This window comes from Kickxella alabastrina (genome assembly GCF_025024165.1).
Source record: "Kickxella alabastrina strain RSA 675 chromosome Unknown BX661scaffold_3, whole genome shotgun sequence".
Taxonomy (NCBI): Eukaryota; Fungi; Kickxellomycota; class Kickxellomycetes; order Kickxellales; family Kickxellaceae; genus Kickxella; species Kickxella alabastrina.
This window is the reverse complement of record NW_026251474.1, coordinates 246,133-259,705: the sequence shown is the minus strand read 5'-3', so window position 1 is coordinate 259,705 and position 13,573 is coordinate 246,133. Positions and strand designations below refer to the sequence as shown.

General features: G+C 49.6%; 5 protein-coding genes across 5 annotated transcripts; 1 reads left to right on the top strand and 4 right to left on the bottom strand.

Moving 5' to 3' along the window:
• Nucleotides 1-23: 23 nt before the first annotated feature.
• BX661DRAFT_177338 (mitochondrial carrier domain-containing protein) lies at nucleotides 24-1,099 on the top strand (the record flags this gene model as incomplete). Its single annotated transcript, XM_051534607.1, has 1 exon — nucleotides 24-1,099. Exon 1 carries the CDS (start codon nucleotides 150-152, stop codon nucleotides 1,095-1,097), a length of 948 nt encoding a protein of 315 aa, XP_051394062.1. The 5' UTR covers nucleotides 24-149.
• BX661DRAFT_177337 (Biopterin-dependent aromatic amino acid hydroxylase-domain-containing protein) lies at nucleotides 1,100-2,617 on the bottom strand. The gene has a single exon (XM_051534606.1). It carries the CDS (start codon nucleotides 2,507-2,509, stop codon nucleotides 1,178-1,180), a length of 1,332 nt encoding a protein of 443 aa, XP_051394061.1. The 5' UTR covers nucleotides 2,510-2,617; the 3' UTR covers nucleotides 1,100-1,177.
• Nucleotides 2,618-5,108, bottom strand: BX661DRAFT_177336 (uncharacterized protein). Its single transcript, XM_051534605.1, has 5 exons — nucleotides 4,630-5,108; nucleotides 4,239-4,577; nucleotides 3,827-4,197; nucleotides 3,498-3,732; nucleotides 2,618-3,469 (listed from the first exon to the last, which is right to left on the bottom strand). Exons 1-5 carry the CDS (start codon nucleotides 4,951-4,953, stop codon nucleotides 2,897-2,899), a joined length of 1,842 nt encoding a protein of 613 aa, XP_051394060.1. The 5' UTR covers nucleotides 4,954-5,108; the 3' UTR covers nucleotides 2,618-2,896.
• A 248-nt stretch (nucleotides 5,109-5,356) lies between these two features.
• Nucleotides 5,357-6,836, bottom strand: BX661DRAFT_177335 (Metallo-dependent phosphatase-like protein). Its single transcript, XM_051534604.1, has 2 exons — nucleotides 6,524-6,836; nucleotides 5,357-6,495 (listed from the first exon to the last, which is right to left on the bottom strand). The coding sequence occupies exons 1-2, from the start codon at nucleotides 6,744-6,746 to the stop codon at nucleotides 5,444-5,446; spliced, it is 1,275 nt and encodes a 424-aa protein (XP_051394059.1). The 5' UTR covers nucleotides 6,747-6,836; the 3' UTR covers nucleotides 5,357-5,443.
• A 5,771-nt stretch (nucleotides 6,837-12,607) lies between these two features.
• BX661DRAFT_140291 (translation protein SH3-like domain-containing protein) lies at nucleotides 12,608-13,573 on the bottom strand (the record flags this gene model as incomplete). The annotated part of the gene is made up of 2 exons (XM_051532834.1): nucleotides 12,608-13,093; nucleotides 13,178-13,573. The coding sequence occupies 2 exons, from the start codon at nucleotides 13,571-13,573 to the stop codon at nucleotides 12,608-12,610; spliced, it is 882 nt and encodes a 293-aa protein (XP_051394058.1).

Here is a 13,573-nt window from a genome sequence, read left to right as displayed (position 1 = left end):
AAGGAGGCAAAAGGCCTGGATGCAAAAAGTGCATTTGTTCATCCATCGCAACACTATTAAAATATTCAACATCTTTCTCGCTCTAATCCTCTCTCGCTTCCTGTACATTTATATTCCTTATTCCACCACTTACCTATTTCAAAGAAAAGATGTCTGACAATGTGGCACATGCGCTTGCCGGCGCCGGCGGAGGCATCATCTCCATGGCAGCAACATACCCGCTGATAACCGTGGGCACCCGACTGCAGGTGCAACGCAACACCAAGGACTCGACGTCCTACACGGGTAATATGGACGCCCTGCGCAAAATCATTGCCACAGAGGGAGTCGCAGGGCTCTTTTCCGGCCTCGAGTCCGCCATCTTTGGCGCAGCCGTGACCAACGGCGTGTACTACTATTTCTTTGAGGCTGTCAAGGCGGCCTTTGAACGCGCGTCGCAGCGCAAGAGCATGAGCACGGTGGAGAGCATGGTTTCAGGCGCCGTCGCTGGAGCCATGACTTGCATCATCACCAACCCCATATGGGTAGTCAACACCAGGCTGACAGTCAAGCAGAAGAAGCTGCAACAGCAGGACGACAATACTGGCGAAAGCGGTAACAGGAATGAGTCGCCGTCAACGCTGCAGGCGTTTGCCGAGATTATCAAGGAGGACGGCTTTTTGTCGCTGTGGCAGGGCTTGATCCCGGCCCTGATCCTGGTCATCAACCCGATTATCCAGTATACGGCGTTCGAGCAGCTGAAGAACCGTGTTGAACGAGTGCGCAGGCTTGGGTCATTGGACTTTTTTGTTCTCGGCGCTATCTCCAAGCTATGCGCCACCAGCGTCACATACCCGTACATTTTGATCAAGTCGCGGATGCAGCTGAAACAGTCTAAGAACGAGAACGAGCGCTACTCGTCGTTGGCTGACGGTCTGCGCAAGGTCATCGCTCAAGAAGGCATTGCTGGCTTGTACAAGGGCATCGAGAGCAAGCTGGTGCAGTCAGTGCTCACCGCATCGATCCTGTTCATGTCCAAGGAGGCCCTGTTCTCGTATGCCGTCAAGCTTCTGATTATTCTGGGCGCGCGCAAGTCAATTGCCAGTGCGAGAAAATAACCGCTTAAACAAAAATATATATATAAATTGAAGTGGAAAAGGTAGTACTAAACAAACTATTTGAAAAGTAATTGAAGAGCTTACACTAGCTCGAGCGCGTTGGCCAGCAGCTGCATTTCGTTGCGGATGGACTGGGCGAGGTGCTGGACCTTGTCCTTGGAGTCCAGCACCTCGACGGACTGCGTGTACGGGTTATAGCGCACCTGGAACGGGCGGTGCATGGTCGAATTAAACTCACGCATCTTGTTAGTAGCATCGCGGAAGCTGTCGGCTACAAAGTACACGGGCTGGTACTCTGTAATCGGGTACTTTTGTGAAGATGTCAGTGAGGGGTTAAACGACTGGTGCTCAGGCTTTTCTGTCAGTGCGTACTCCAGCTCGCCAAACGAGCTCAGCAGCCCAGCGCCGTACGCACGGACATCTGCGCCTTCGCGGCAAAGACCAAACTCAGCGGTAAACCAAAAGATGGTCGCCAGCCTTTGGATGTCCTCGTCTGAGGCGCCCAGAGATGCCAGGCCGATCTCCTGCGCCAGCTCGGCGAAGTTGGGGTCGGCGAACAGCGGCACGTGGCCGAGCAGCTCGTGGCAGCAATCGGGCTCCGGCGTGTAGGTTGGTCGGGAATGATGGCGGATGTACTGCGTCGAGTGGAAGACGCGGAAGGCCAGGCTGTTTAAAAAGTCGCGCGGCGTCAGCAGGCCCATGACCGGGCGCAGCGTAAAGCCAGTGCAGTCCTTGAGGAACCGCGAAATGGCATCGATCTGCGGAATGTTGTCTGGCCCGTAGCCACAGTTCTGCTCCAAGAGTGGAAACACATGGAGGAACTCGCGGCATGCGTATTTAGGGTGCATTTCGCGCAACTTGGTGTACACTTGCCGCCAGGTCTCCCGCTCCTGCTCGGTATAATCAATGTGGGGAAGCGGCTGGCCGGTGCGGTACTCCTTGGCCTTCTGCACAATCTCCAGCCGGCGCTTGCGGTACACCGGGTCGCTAGCACCCGGGTGGTCCGACGACAGCTCCTCTCCCATCTCCAGCACCTTGTCAGAAAACGTATCGAGGTCACTGATTTTGCGCGGAAACCACGGCACGGCATCAGCCTCCTTCTCCTCTAGGCTGCCGATGTACGAGACGTCGCGGACAATGTCGACGCGCTTGATCTCGTCGATCACTTGCATGACCTTATCCTTGGTGTGCGCCTCAATGTCGACGAAAAAGTCGTACCCAGGCTCAACCGACTTGCTGGGACGAGACTCGATGCGTGTCATGGAGACTTGCGCTTTCTTGAGTGCGCATAGACACTCGTCGAGCGCGCCCACCTTGTCATGGACGGAGAAGAGCAGCGTGGTGCGCTGGCTGCGGCTGAGCCCTGCGTCACAGTGCATACCAAGCTCGCCCTTGGTGTTGTCGTTTGGCATACTTGTCTTGTCTTGGCTATCGATTGTGTTTGGAAAAATGTTAGAGAGCAAATGGCAATATAAAAAACGAGAGCCTTAAATGAGAATGAGAATGGTCGACAAAGAAGCGGGCGCCAAAGTAACAGTTTTTGTTGCAGGTTTTATTGCAATTTTTTGACAACTTCAGCCCTGGGGCTCGTGGCCAGACAGAGTGCAATAATAACATTTGCGACAGTTATTTTGTTCTACTTTTTCCCACGCCCATGTGCCCCGTATATAATTTACAAGCAATGCACGAACAATACATCGGCGTATTTATAAAAGTCACATGCCACTTGAACCAAGTTAAAAGTTCCATTTTTGTATGTGTATATAGGAGTAGCGTGAGAAAAAACAATTTCAGGCATATCAGTTTTGCGGTGTGCCCCTGGGCCTCCGGTTCTCACGCATCTTGTTGGTCTTGCGCACAGTTGAGCGGTGCTGTGCCTTGTACTCCCTGGTCAGCTCGCTGCGTGCGCTCTCCAGATCGGCCTCCAGCTCATCCTCGGTCTTTTGCCGCTGGAACACGGGCTCAGGGCGCCTGAAAGTCATGGCGTCAGTGTCAGGGAAAAACATGGGCAGCCGGTTGGCATTGAGGTTGCGCTCGATTGGACCGCCCGGCAGCCGCGCGCCGCCGGTGATCGGGGCCTCGTCCTCGTCCTGCGAATCCAGGGCCATGGCCGAAGGCTCGTCAGCTTCGAGCCCAAGAGCCTCGGTGAATTTGAACCCGCCTGATAACGCGCCAAAGAGACCGCCGCCGATGCCGCTGCTACCGCCAAAGAGGCTGCTGGGCTTGTTTTCGGTCTTGGAATCGTCGTCGACCTCCATAGCGTTGGACTGTACGTCCTTGGAGTCTTCATCATCCGAGCTGTCATCATCGTCATTGGAGCTGGAGTCATTGCCGGTATCAGAGTCAGAGTCGTCATCGGAGCTGCCATCATCCTTGCCAGGCCCCGCACCCGAACCCGACCCCCAATCCAGACGACGAGTCGTTGTCATTGCCAGAACCAGAGTCGCTGCTGGGGTCGCTGTCGTCCGAAGATGCGCTCTCGCTCTCGCTGGCCTGCTTCTTGCTGCTGGCCGACTTCTTTCCTGCGCCATCCTGAGGAGCGCCCTGCGAAACAGAATCATCCTCGTCCTCCGAATCGAACGCCACGGCGGCCTTTGGCGCATACTCAACAGCCGCTTTGGATCCTCCGAGCATTCTTTTAAGGATATCTGCGTGCGCTGGCGCTCCTTTGCCAGCTCGATATCTCAGCAGAAGGCGCCACATGCTCAACAAATGAAGGTGCCACATACGCAAACGAAGGTGCTACATACGCAAACGAAGGCGCCACATACTCACCGGCTTTGGCTTCCACGGCAAAGCAACAGGTGTCTCGCTCTGCTCCTCGGCCTCCGCCTGAGCTCCTTCTCGATCTCAATCGGCTCCTCCAATCGTCCTCCGAGTCCGAGTCAAAGACACCGCTGGAGAGCTTGGCCAACAGTTCAGGGTTGGATTTGGATGACGCGCTGGCAACCAGGGACGCGATCTCTTCAGCGTCCTCGAACGCTGCCATGCTTAGCTCAACCTTCTCGTCAGCATCCAGGCCCTCAATATCGCTGTCGTCGGCAAACCCGCCGTCCAGATCAACACGCATGTCATCAAAGATTCCACATCCGTTGATGCACTCTGCTGGCCCATCGCCAGGGCCTTCAGCCTCTCCTGCACTCTCTGGGAATCCGCCTCCAGGCGCTGTCTCTTGCTGAGTCTCTCGGCCACAGCGTCGTTGCGCTCAACGATAGCCTGGGGCAGCTGCTTGGCCTGCTCGAAATCTTCCTTGGCCTGCTCCTCGCTGTACTCCCACTGCAGATCCTTCCAGTTCTTGGGCCTTACCGAGCCGAAAAGCTTCTCAAAGTTATTCTTGTACTTGACAGGATCATACGTGAATTGTTTGCCGTTGTCCTTGAGCATTGCAAACTTGAATACGGGCCGATTGTACCTTCCCTTGGACCATCCGGGGTACCGCTCAACATTCTTTGCCGTGACCAGATCCATGTTCTCTGCCATCTTGCCTGGTAGATCTCGACGTCAACGTATTTCTCTTTTTAATCGCCCACACGGGGACCTCAGGTTTGTCGGCTATTTGCTCGCGCTCGCGCTGCATCCGCGTCTTATAGTCTTCCTTGGCCTCTTCGATCTTTAGCTTTCCGCCCTTCCACTTGGCACCCGTGTAGATGCTGGCACAGCGGTGCCATTGAGATGGCGTGATCTGAATGTTGACAAACCCAAAGCCGCGGCCTGCCCCGTTGGCTGATTCAGACGGCAGGTCTACCGAGTCCACCTGACCAAAGGACGTGAACCGTCCGCGGATATCGGCGTCTGTTACGGTCTGCGTGAAGCCGCCGATGTATATGCGCTTTAGTTCGGCTACCTCTGTCGACATTTCTGATAGAGTTAGTGTTGTGTAAAAAAAATGGAATTGAACAATTGGAGAGCTGAGTGATGCAAAGAAGCAAAAAAAAACTTGTGACCCAGGCCTGATGGTTTTCGAGTTTCCAATTTTTTTTCGCATGCCCCCAAATATTATTTGTTGATCAGTGGATTAAATGATCTTGATTTTTTTGCAAAATGTCAAGCATGCAACGGCACGTCAATACGTGCGTAATGCCACCAAAGTTGTACAAATACACCCAAAAACGTTTAAAAGTACATGATTTTATTAAATAAAAAGCCAATAAAGATAGATATAATGCAGTTGCAAATATGGAAGAAAAAATAAATGAGCTCCGTTTCAGGGCATAAAATAAAGGCCTGGGCTTGACGTAATGACTATCTTATAGAATTTAGCCCTGCCTACAACAGCGTTTTTTAAACCTGCTAAGCGGAGTTTTGCGAGTATCCTGTGCCTCAGGCTGCAAAGGCTGCGGATACTACTACATGTCAACTGTATTTGGTCCACCCAGTTGCTTAGAGCGCTTCTTGTACATGCTTCCTTTGCGGCCTTTCCCTTGATTCAAGCTATTATTCCCACCACGTTTATGCAGGTTGCGGCGACGGTCTTTGGTCCCGCTGCTCTCTTCATAGTTGGAACACTTGACGGAGACCAGCTCTTCACCAGGAAGAATAAACGCTGTCAACTCACCCCCATAGACACACCGACTGTCCAAACCCTTCGTGTATTCGTTGATTTGCAGGGCACGGCTGGCATCGTGACCATAGATAACCTTCTTTACAAGCTCCTGGTCGTAACTCGTTACCCCACTGGACGAGCCTTCTGCCGAAGGATTGAGCAGCTTCATCTTGGCAGCCCACACCTCGAACCATGCCATGCCGACGTCCTTCTCACTGGTCAGCTTGGAGTTTTCAATGTTACGCACGGTCATGACGTCGTCTTGGTTTTGCTTAGAGATGGCCTGTGATGGATCCAGACCGCCATGAGCAACCACCCATTCCGAGAATGGCTCTGGCAGTGCCAGAATGGTAGGGAACTTGGACATGAAGGTAAAGTCAGTCGGCGACAACTTGCGCGCAATTTCAAAGTGCGGCTTAGCTGTAATCTGAAAGTCCGGGTATGGCAGGCTGCCAGCCTTCTCCATGGCCGTGAGCTCGGTCACCGAAACACCCATTCCCGGGCCGTCGAGGAACTCGCGCCATCTGATGACCGGGTCATCGTGATTGCCGCGCACGCACCAGGCTCCAATTTTGCGCGCCCTGCGCACAACGCCAACGGACTCTGGTCCCTTGGCCACCAGGTCGCCGACCATGACAACCTGGTCCTCGCCCGGCGTAAATTTGACCTTCTCCAAAAGCAAGTTAAGCTCCGTTAGGCACCCGTGGATATCACCGATAAATATAAGACGCTTGGGTGCAACGCCGTCAGCAAACTCTTTTAGTTGGAATAGCGTAGGCTGGTTGGCCTTGAAGCTCTTCATTTCATCTGCTGTTGCCCGCCTAAGCATCTGTTTTTTGCCCTTGGTGGCTCGCGCTTGAGAATAACGGCTGCCTTCTGAGACGGTAGCCGGCTTCATTGGCCAGTGCACCATCCAGCGGGTCCTGAGCAATGTTGAGAGCACCCAGTTGCCTGGCCGCCTCGTCAACGGCGGCGGTGGCTCCGGAGCTTAGCGACTGTGATTGTGACTGGTTGACTATCATCAAATGGTGGACAGTGTACAGTGACGCAAGGGTAATGAGAACAGTAAAGCCAATTCGCTTACTAGCGCGTTTAATAAAAGTCATGGAAAATAAATAAAAACTCTCAAGAAGAGAAAAAGGTATTAATGGATTGTCAAAAGTAGTGGTGAAAATGGTGCAAGCAGAGTGGGGAGGCGAAAAAAAGGATTATTTGTGAGTGAAAGAATTTGGCCGAACTTTTATAGAAACTCCCAATGCACCTTTTTATTTCATTTTCTCCCTGCATTGGGTGCTAAAAAAAGAAGGTAAAAAAGAAACCATTAACCGCTTGCTTTTTACAATAAAATACAACTTTTTTTAACCAAAGCAAAAAATAAAACGTGCAATGTTTAGACGACTCTACACCTTTTTAGAATAAGAAAATTTCGAATATTCGATTGCACATGTCAGCGTTTTGCAATGTAAAAAGAAAAATGTATAATTTTGCTTAGAATTTCATTTAATTTAATTTATCCCTAAATTATAGTTATAAAAAGTTACATGTTTGCTTCCATCGTGCTCGTTAAGCTTGTATTTGGTGCATACCGGAGTAACAATTTGCTTATGTCGTGATATCTTGGTAATTATTATGTGTAAATGTTTTTAGTTGACCTTTTAATCGATTATATTCTCGGAATGGCTTTTTTTGTTGACGCAGCTATAACAGAAAGAAGTGTACCCACTTTGTTATGAAAATTGAATATTATTTCGGAATGGATTAAGTGAAAAATAAGAAAACACCGAACGAGTACCCAAACAACACCCCTTACAATGGATCACTTTGTGTGTATTTTATTTGCATATCAATGATTTTGTACAAACCCAACCGTTATAGTCTAGTTGGTACAAAAATAAACCGTCAATTGGCGCGCAATCGGGCGATTAAGCGGCGACAAATAAATAATGTAATTGCAAAATAAGAAAATAATGAGCACATTGTTATTAGATGTAGCAAAGGTGGGTCTGATTGCCAGTTCTTTTATCAAGAAATTATGGTTTTGAACATCATTTCAACGTGGAAGGTCAGTGGCCATTTCAAATTTTGTGTGAAATGCTGCAAGTGACACACATTTGTCATTTCAAAAATAAAAGGCCACTGGATAATAAAATATACGCAGACTTTGGAAATATGCTCAATTGAAAAGTTTTGTTCGCATATCATTGTACAATGCAAATAAATGAGGTTCGCACCCTTAAAATTCAACAATACACAATACAGAATGCATAATCAGAGCATGCAATCTGCCCATCGCCACGAGTTTCCCTTTGGGCAGGTACGCGAGATAATAGTTTACATGCAGACATTATGAAAATATAAAGGGAAATACAATATAATTGAATTTTTTAATTTGAGCCACCAGAACCTTTGCATATTTGTAAGAGTTTTGTTGGCATCGACACAGGATATAAAAAGAACAACGTTCCCTGTTATTTTGACTTTAAAACATTATCCACAGCCATATCAATTAATTTAACCAAGCCCAACCAAAACACAACATTTCGTATTTACCCTCGCCATCCACAAATTACCAACTACAATGAAGTTCACCATTTCCGCCCTTGTCTTCACTCTCTTTGCCACCATTGCCCTTGCCGCTCCCGTTGCCGACCCAGCGCCTGCCGCTGCACCCCAGGCCAATCTGATGGCAACATTGTTGTTGTCAACCGCAGACAGTCGGGCTTTATTGGCATGAAGTGGTCGTAAAAAATCCATTGATTTTGTCAGTTTAATACTCCCCATTTAATAGCTTTTCTTTTTAGCAACAACAATTGTGTTATATAATATTATAATAATTAACTATTTATCAAAATACTACTCGATATATTGATTACTTTTTAAAAACAACTTAGACAATGTTGTTACAATAAGAGGGTGATGTGAGGAGCACTACTGTCTAGTGGTAAAAGTAGGGTGATTTTATAAAAGGTTTTATACTGATGTTTCTAAAATACTACTAGGGCCGGCTCATCTTATATATATATATCTTGTCGCCTTTGTTGTGCACATTTTCAATTGTGCGCTCCGTTGGTGAAACTGGATATTCTGCGAGCAGACCGGTATCTTGGCAAGTCAATGTTGTGGTTTTGTGTGTTACACTCACGGTGTACATTGCAAAATGGGGAGCATGTTTGGGCGTCAATGTAATGCTCCCTAATTTACGCCTGCATGATCCAATTAGTGTCCTATCAATCGGCACGCAGGTGGAAACCTGCTCGTGATTCCTCAACATCCATTCCATATCTTCAGTCTGTGCAACAATGTTGATGTTCATTTTTGGATAATGTATTAAATTTAGTTAAATAAAAATAAGCAAAAATTTAAAATATATATACCTTGAGTGTTCTCTGAGTTCTGCTATTCGACAGTCAAAGTTGCGTTTGGTCTGAGAATACCATTTGTTTAAAAAAATCAACAAAGAATTGATAATGTCAGTACATCGTTTGCTTGAAAAGCAAACAGACTCTAAAAAAAGTTTTAGTTTGACAGCTATAATAACAATTTCAATAGCAAGCTCAAAGGGCAACTATATATTTTTTCATTGAAATTTAATAAAAAGAAAAAGAAATAATTTGCTTAATACATGTGAATTCAACCCTGCGCTTGGCCTACACTAAAAATTAAAGTAAAAAAGATATATCGAGTTTGCTATTTTCACAGTTGCTGTCAGAGTTGGTTGCCAATTCATGTTGCTTGTCGTCAATATATTCCTGCTCCATGTGCTTGCCCGGAATGAAAATAACTCAGCCACCAGTATTCCAAAATAATAAAATAAAAGTGGCGCTGTGAATTATATGCAACTCAGCAAAAAATAATTAATAGCCAATTAAATTAACTGTTCACCATAACCCAACCAAAACAAATAAATAAAAAGGCATAAGAAATAATATGCCGGCGCTGCATGCACTTACCATATATACCTGGTACACATAAAAAAATAAGTTACACATAACCGACCTAATGTGAATTTTAACGGATAGAACCAGGATAATTATATTCAAACAAAAGTAAAAAAAGTAAAACTTTTCATTTTCTGATTTTACTTTTGGAATTGTAAATCATAACTGCTAAGCCATCTCCTGGCATTAACCTGCTCGACAGTCAACGGAGTTCCATAAGTCAACGGGGCAAAATACTCAAAAGTCACAATCTGCACAACAACAATCGCGAGGAAAACCACCAAAGCAGTTACTGACGGCATAAACGCTCTCGCCCTACCTCCCCAATTACGCAGGGCAAAGCGCTGATAATCGTGGACACAGAAGAATTGGAAGCAGCTCGCGAGTACCATGTATCCAAAGATCGACGCGGGCAAAAAGTGATGCAAAAAGAGTGAACGGCCCATGAGGAAAAAGGGAAAGTAATGGATGATCCATGCAAAAGTGATAAACCCAGTGGATCTCGCCATATGACGAGAAACAACCCCATCAACAATCTCCTCATTACGCCGATTGGCCAGCTCCAAGGCAACCATAACAACGGCATATACCACAAGGGCAATGTCTGAAAGCCACCAGCCAACGGGGTTACCCAGCAAGTAGATCTGCTTGCGCTCAGCTGCGTTCGTCCAGAAGGAAATACCACGGGTCAAGAATGGCCAGCTCAACGGCGTTGACTGGAATGGTGCACGGTAGTCAGAGCATTATTATGCTTGATCATCAGCCCCTGCAGCTCGGCGAATTTAGCCATGAACCCCATTGGCTCCACCCTCTTCACCATCTCCGCCTTCTCTCATCGACGTCTTGCGCCCGTGTATCTGCGTCACCGTCCACAGGTTGCTCTTCTCATCGGGTTTCTTGTTGCCGTTGATCTCCTGGTTCCCATGGCCCCACTCAGGCAGCGCCTTCTTGTGTGTCCACATGCTGACCCCATGTTTCTTGCTAACCAGCCGCACGAACGACGAGCTGGTGCGCAGCTGCGTCGAATTATCACTGGTGCCGTCGATCATCAGCTCCCACAGCGTGTCCTCGTATATCTCTGGGGCATTCTCCTCCAGCGTGGAATTAAGCAGCATCGTGGTGAACTCCATGTTAGTCGGCGTCATGGGCGACGCGACATCGTGGGTGCGCAGATATGTGCCGGTAGTGACATGCTGCAGGTGCACAATATCGGTGTTCACTACGCGCCACCGCTCCAGCTCCTCGGGTGTCTCCTCGCCGGCGCGCCGACGCTGCAGGAACTCTGTAAACTCGGTGTAGTCGCGCGCAGGCTTAATGGTCCAGAATCCGTTGTCACTGAGCTTCTTCGCGCCTGTCACCTGCTGTCCCTGGCTGCTGATGCGCTTGTCCTCGTAGCGCAGTGGGTACCTGGCCTCCGACGACTCAAGGTAGACGTTGGTTTCGCGGTGCTTGAACGTGATGCGATCGCCGTAGTGCACGTCAAAGGAGGACTTGGTCATAAAGTTGTCCTTGAGCTGCATCTGGAACTTTGGCGTATGGTAGACGTCGCCGGTACCAGTATTCGTCAGCACGGCAAAGTGCATGTAGAAGAAGGCCAGGTAGACGGCAAACGGCACTGCGATGAGGGCGACAGCGCGGGCGATAAAGTGGTGGGCGAATTGGGTCATGGTAGTGCCACGGCGGATATCGATGATCCGCCAGAGATCGTAAATGACAGCGGAGCCAATCAGCGTGATAGTGAAGAGACCAACGAGCTTGCATGAAACTACACAGCCGAGCATTGCGCCTGTGGCCAAAAGCCAGGTCCACCACTGGGCGCCAAAGGGCTTGTATCGGAGCTTGAAGAACTTGATGTACGCGTAGACAGCGGCCAGCATGAAGAAAATCATGATGTTGTCCAGGAGGATCAGCCGACCCTGCGTAACCAATGCGTTGTCAAAGGTCACCAGAATTCCAGCCAACAGGGACGCCATCACGGAGTACCCGGACTCAGCCATGATCATATACACCAATGGCGGCAGCGCAAAGCCAAAGATCGCAACCCATCCGCGCAGCATAATGTATGGAACCCCATTGCTCACATAGTCCATTCCAATCTTCTCAAACAAAAAGTGCCCGTCGTATCCGACCAGCCACCCGCCCAATGCAATCATCATTTTGGCCAGCGGCGGATGCACGTCAAAGTAGTACTGCCGCCGCAAATAGTAGCTGGCAAACTTTCCAAAGTGCACTTCATCAAAGACCACCTGAGCGGGGTCCCAGATCTTCCAGTACCGCGTGAGGAAAGACAGAAAAACGATTGCCCCAAACGCATATTGGATGAATTGCGCACCAGGGCGCTGACTCCGCGGCTATCGCTGCGCGTGGGGCCGGTGGGGGATGAAGCGCGGGCTCTTTGCTTGGTGTCGCCTGCAGCGCCGATGCGCTCTTGGGCGGACGTCTGTGGACCTGCGGCTCGTCGACGCTCATGCTTGTTTAGTTCTTTAGTTTAGTCAAATATATATAAGCAGTTAGTTGGCGAGTAGTATGTGTATGTCTGTGCGAGTGTGTGTAATGCGGCTATGCGTTAAGCGTAAAGAGGTGCGTGTTTGAAAGTGAGGTGAATAGGATTTGAATTCCAACAAAGATGAGTTTGTGAAAATAAAATAAAAACAAGAGAACGTTAAAAAAAAGAGAGAGAGAGCAAAGAATGATGGAACAAAGGGGAAGGGAGAATGGAGGAATCTGCCGATAGAAAAATGGGCTTCCATTGTCCCCCCCAATGGGCAACGGTTGGTGCTTTTATACGCCAAACATAAAACCACACTTGCATTCTCTTTCTGCTGACAGCAGCCAAAACTACATTTTCTCGCTACTTTTTCTGCAAAATGCTTTCTGCAGCAAAAAAAAATAAAAGCAATAAATACTCGACCTCAGCCAATGAACGAGCGCAAACAAACAGTATGAAATATTTTTTTAGTTTACTGCGCAAATGCGTGGAGAAAACAGTCTGGTCCAACAAAATGACAGAAAAAAAAAGAGAAACTCCTTTAGCGGCGTGGGCGGCCACGTACAAGCATCGGGTTCTTCGAATGGCGGGTCTTTCCGCCCTTAGCCAGCTTGCCCCATGGGCTCCTTGGGTGCTTGTTACCCTTGGATTTTCCTCTTCCACCACCGTGCGGGTGGTCATGGGTGTTCATCGCATTACCGCGTACAGTTGGTCTCCACCCGCGGCGCCTCCTTGCGCCAGCGCCTCCAAGCTTCTCATGCTTATGGTTAGGGTTGCTGACCTGGCCAATGGTCGCACAGGCATCAACAGGCACGCGGCGGATTTCTCCGCTCATGAGCTTGATCTGTGCCAGGCCCGTCGGCGCAGTGAACAGGAGCTGGGCGGAGGCCCCAGCGGATCTTGCCAGCTGCCCACGGCCCTGCGGGTTCAGCCCAATATTGTGGATGGTGGTTCCGATCGGGATCAGCTTCAGCGGCAGACAGTTGCCGACCTCGACATTGACCTTGGACGCAATGTCCGCCTGCGCCTCGGCGCGCGCCTCCGCCTCCATCCGCTCCGACACCGACATTTCCTCGGCGCTCAGCTGCTGCGCGGCTCCGCCAGCGGCTACATCCAGGCTCACCCGCATATACGACTGCACAACTGACCCTGGCTTCAGCCCCGCCGGCGCCAGAATATACGACATCTCGCCGCTCTCCATATGCCGGATCAGCGCAATATGCGCGGTCCGTCCCGGATCGTACTCCAGCCGGATAACCTGCTGCGGACCAGGCACCGTGCGCTTGAAATCAACCAGCCGGATACGCCGCTTGGCTCCGCCACCGCGGTGGCGACAGGTGATGCGGCCGGTGTTGTTGCGTCCACCGGTGCGGCGCTTGGCCACGGTTAGCTCGCGCACGGGCCCGCCCTTATGCAGGTCTTTGCGGGACGTCATACGGCGCTGACGCAGGGTCGGCGCCAGTGGCTTCCATGTCTTGAATTGCCCGTCGTCTTTTGTGTTGCTCAT

Bases quoted from the DNA above. Each gene is read 5' to 3' on its own strand.
- BX661DRAFT_177337 (XM_051534606.1), bottom strand. From the start codon at position 2,509: ATGCCAAACGACAACACCAAGGGCGAGCTTGGTATGCACTGTGACGCA.
- BX661DRAFT_177336 (XM_051534605.1), bottom strand. From the start codon at position 4,953: ATGTCGACAGAGGTAGCCGAACTAAAGCGCATATACATCGGCGGCTTC. The intron at 4,578-4,629 runs GTGTGGGCGATT...CTACCAGGCAAG, and splicing joins CCGACAAACCTGAGGTCCCC to ATGGCAGAGAACATGGATCT. The intron at 3,470-3,497 runs GTCGGGTTCGGG...GGGCCTGGCAAG, and splicing joins ACTCGTCGTCTGGATTGGGG to GATGATGGCAGCTCCGATGA.
- BX661DRAFT_177335 (XM_051534604.1), bottom strand. From the start codon at position 6,746: ATGACTTTTATTAAACGCGCTAGTAAGCGAATTGGCTTTACTGTTCTC. The intron at 6,496-6,523 runs GTCTCAGAAGGC...GTTATTCTCAAG, and splicing joins GGCCAATGAAGCCGGCTACC to CGCGAGCCACCAAGGGCAAA.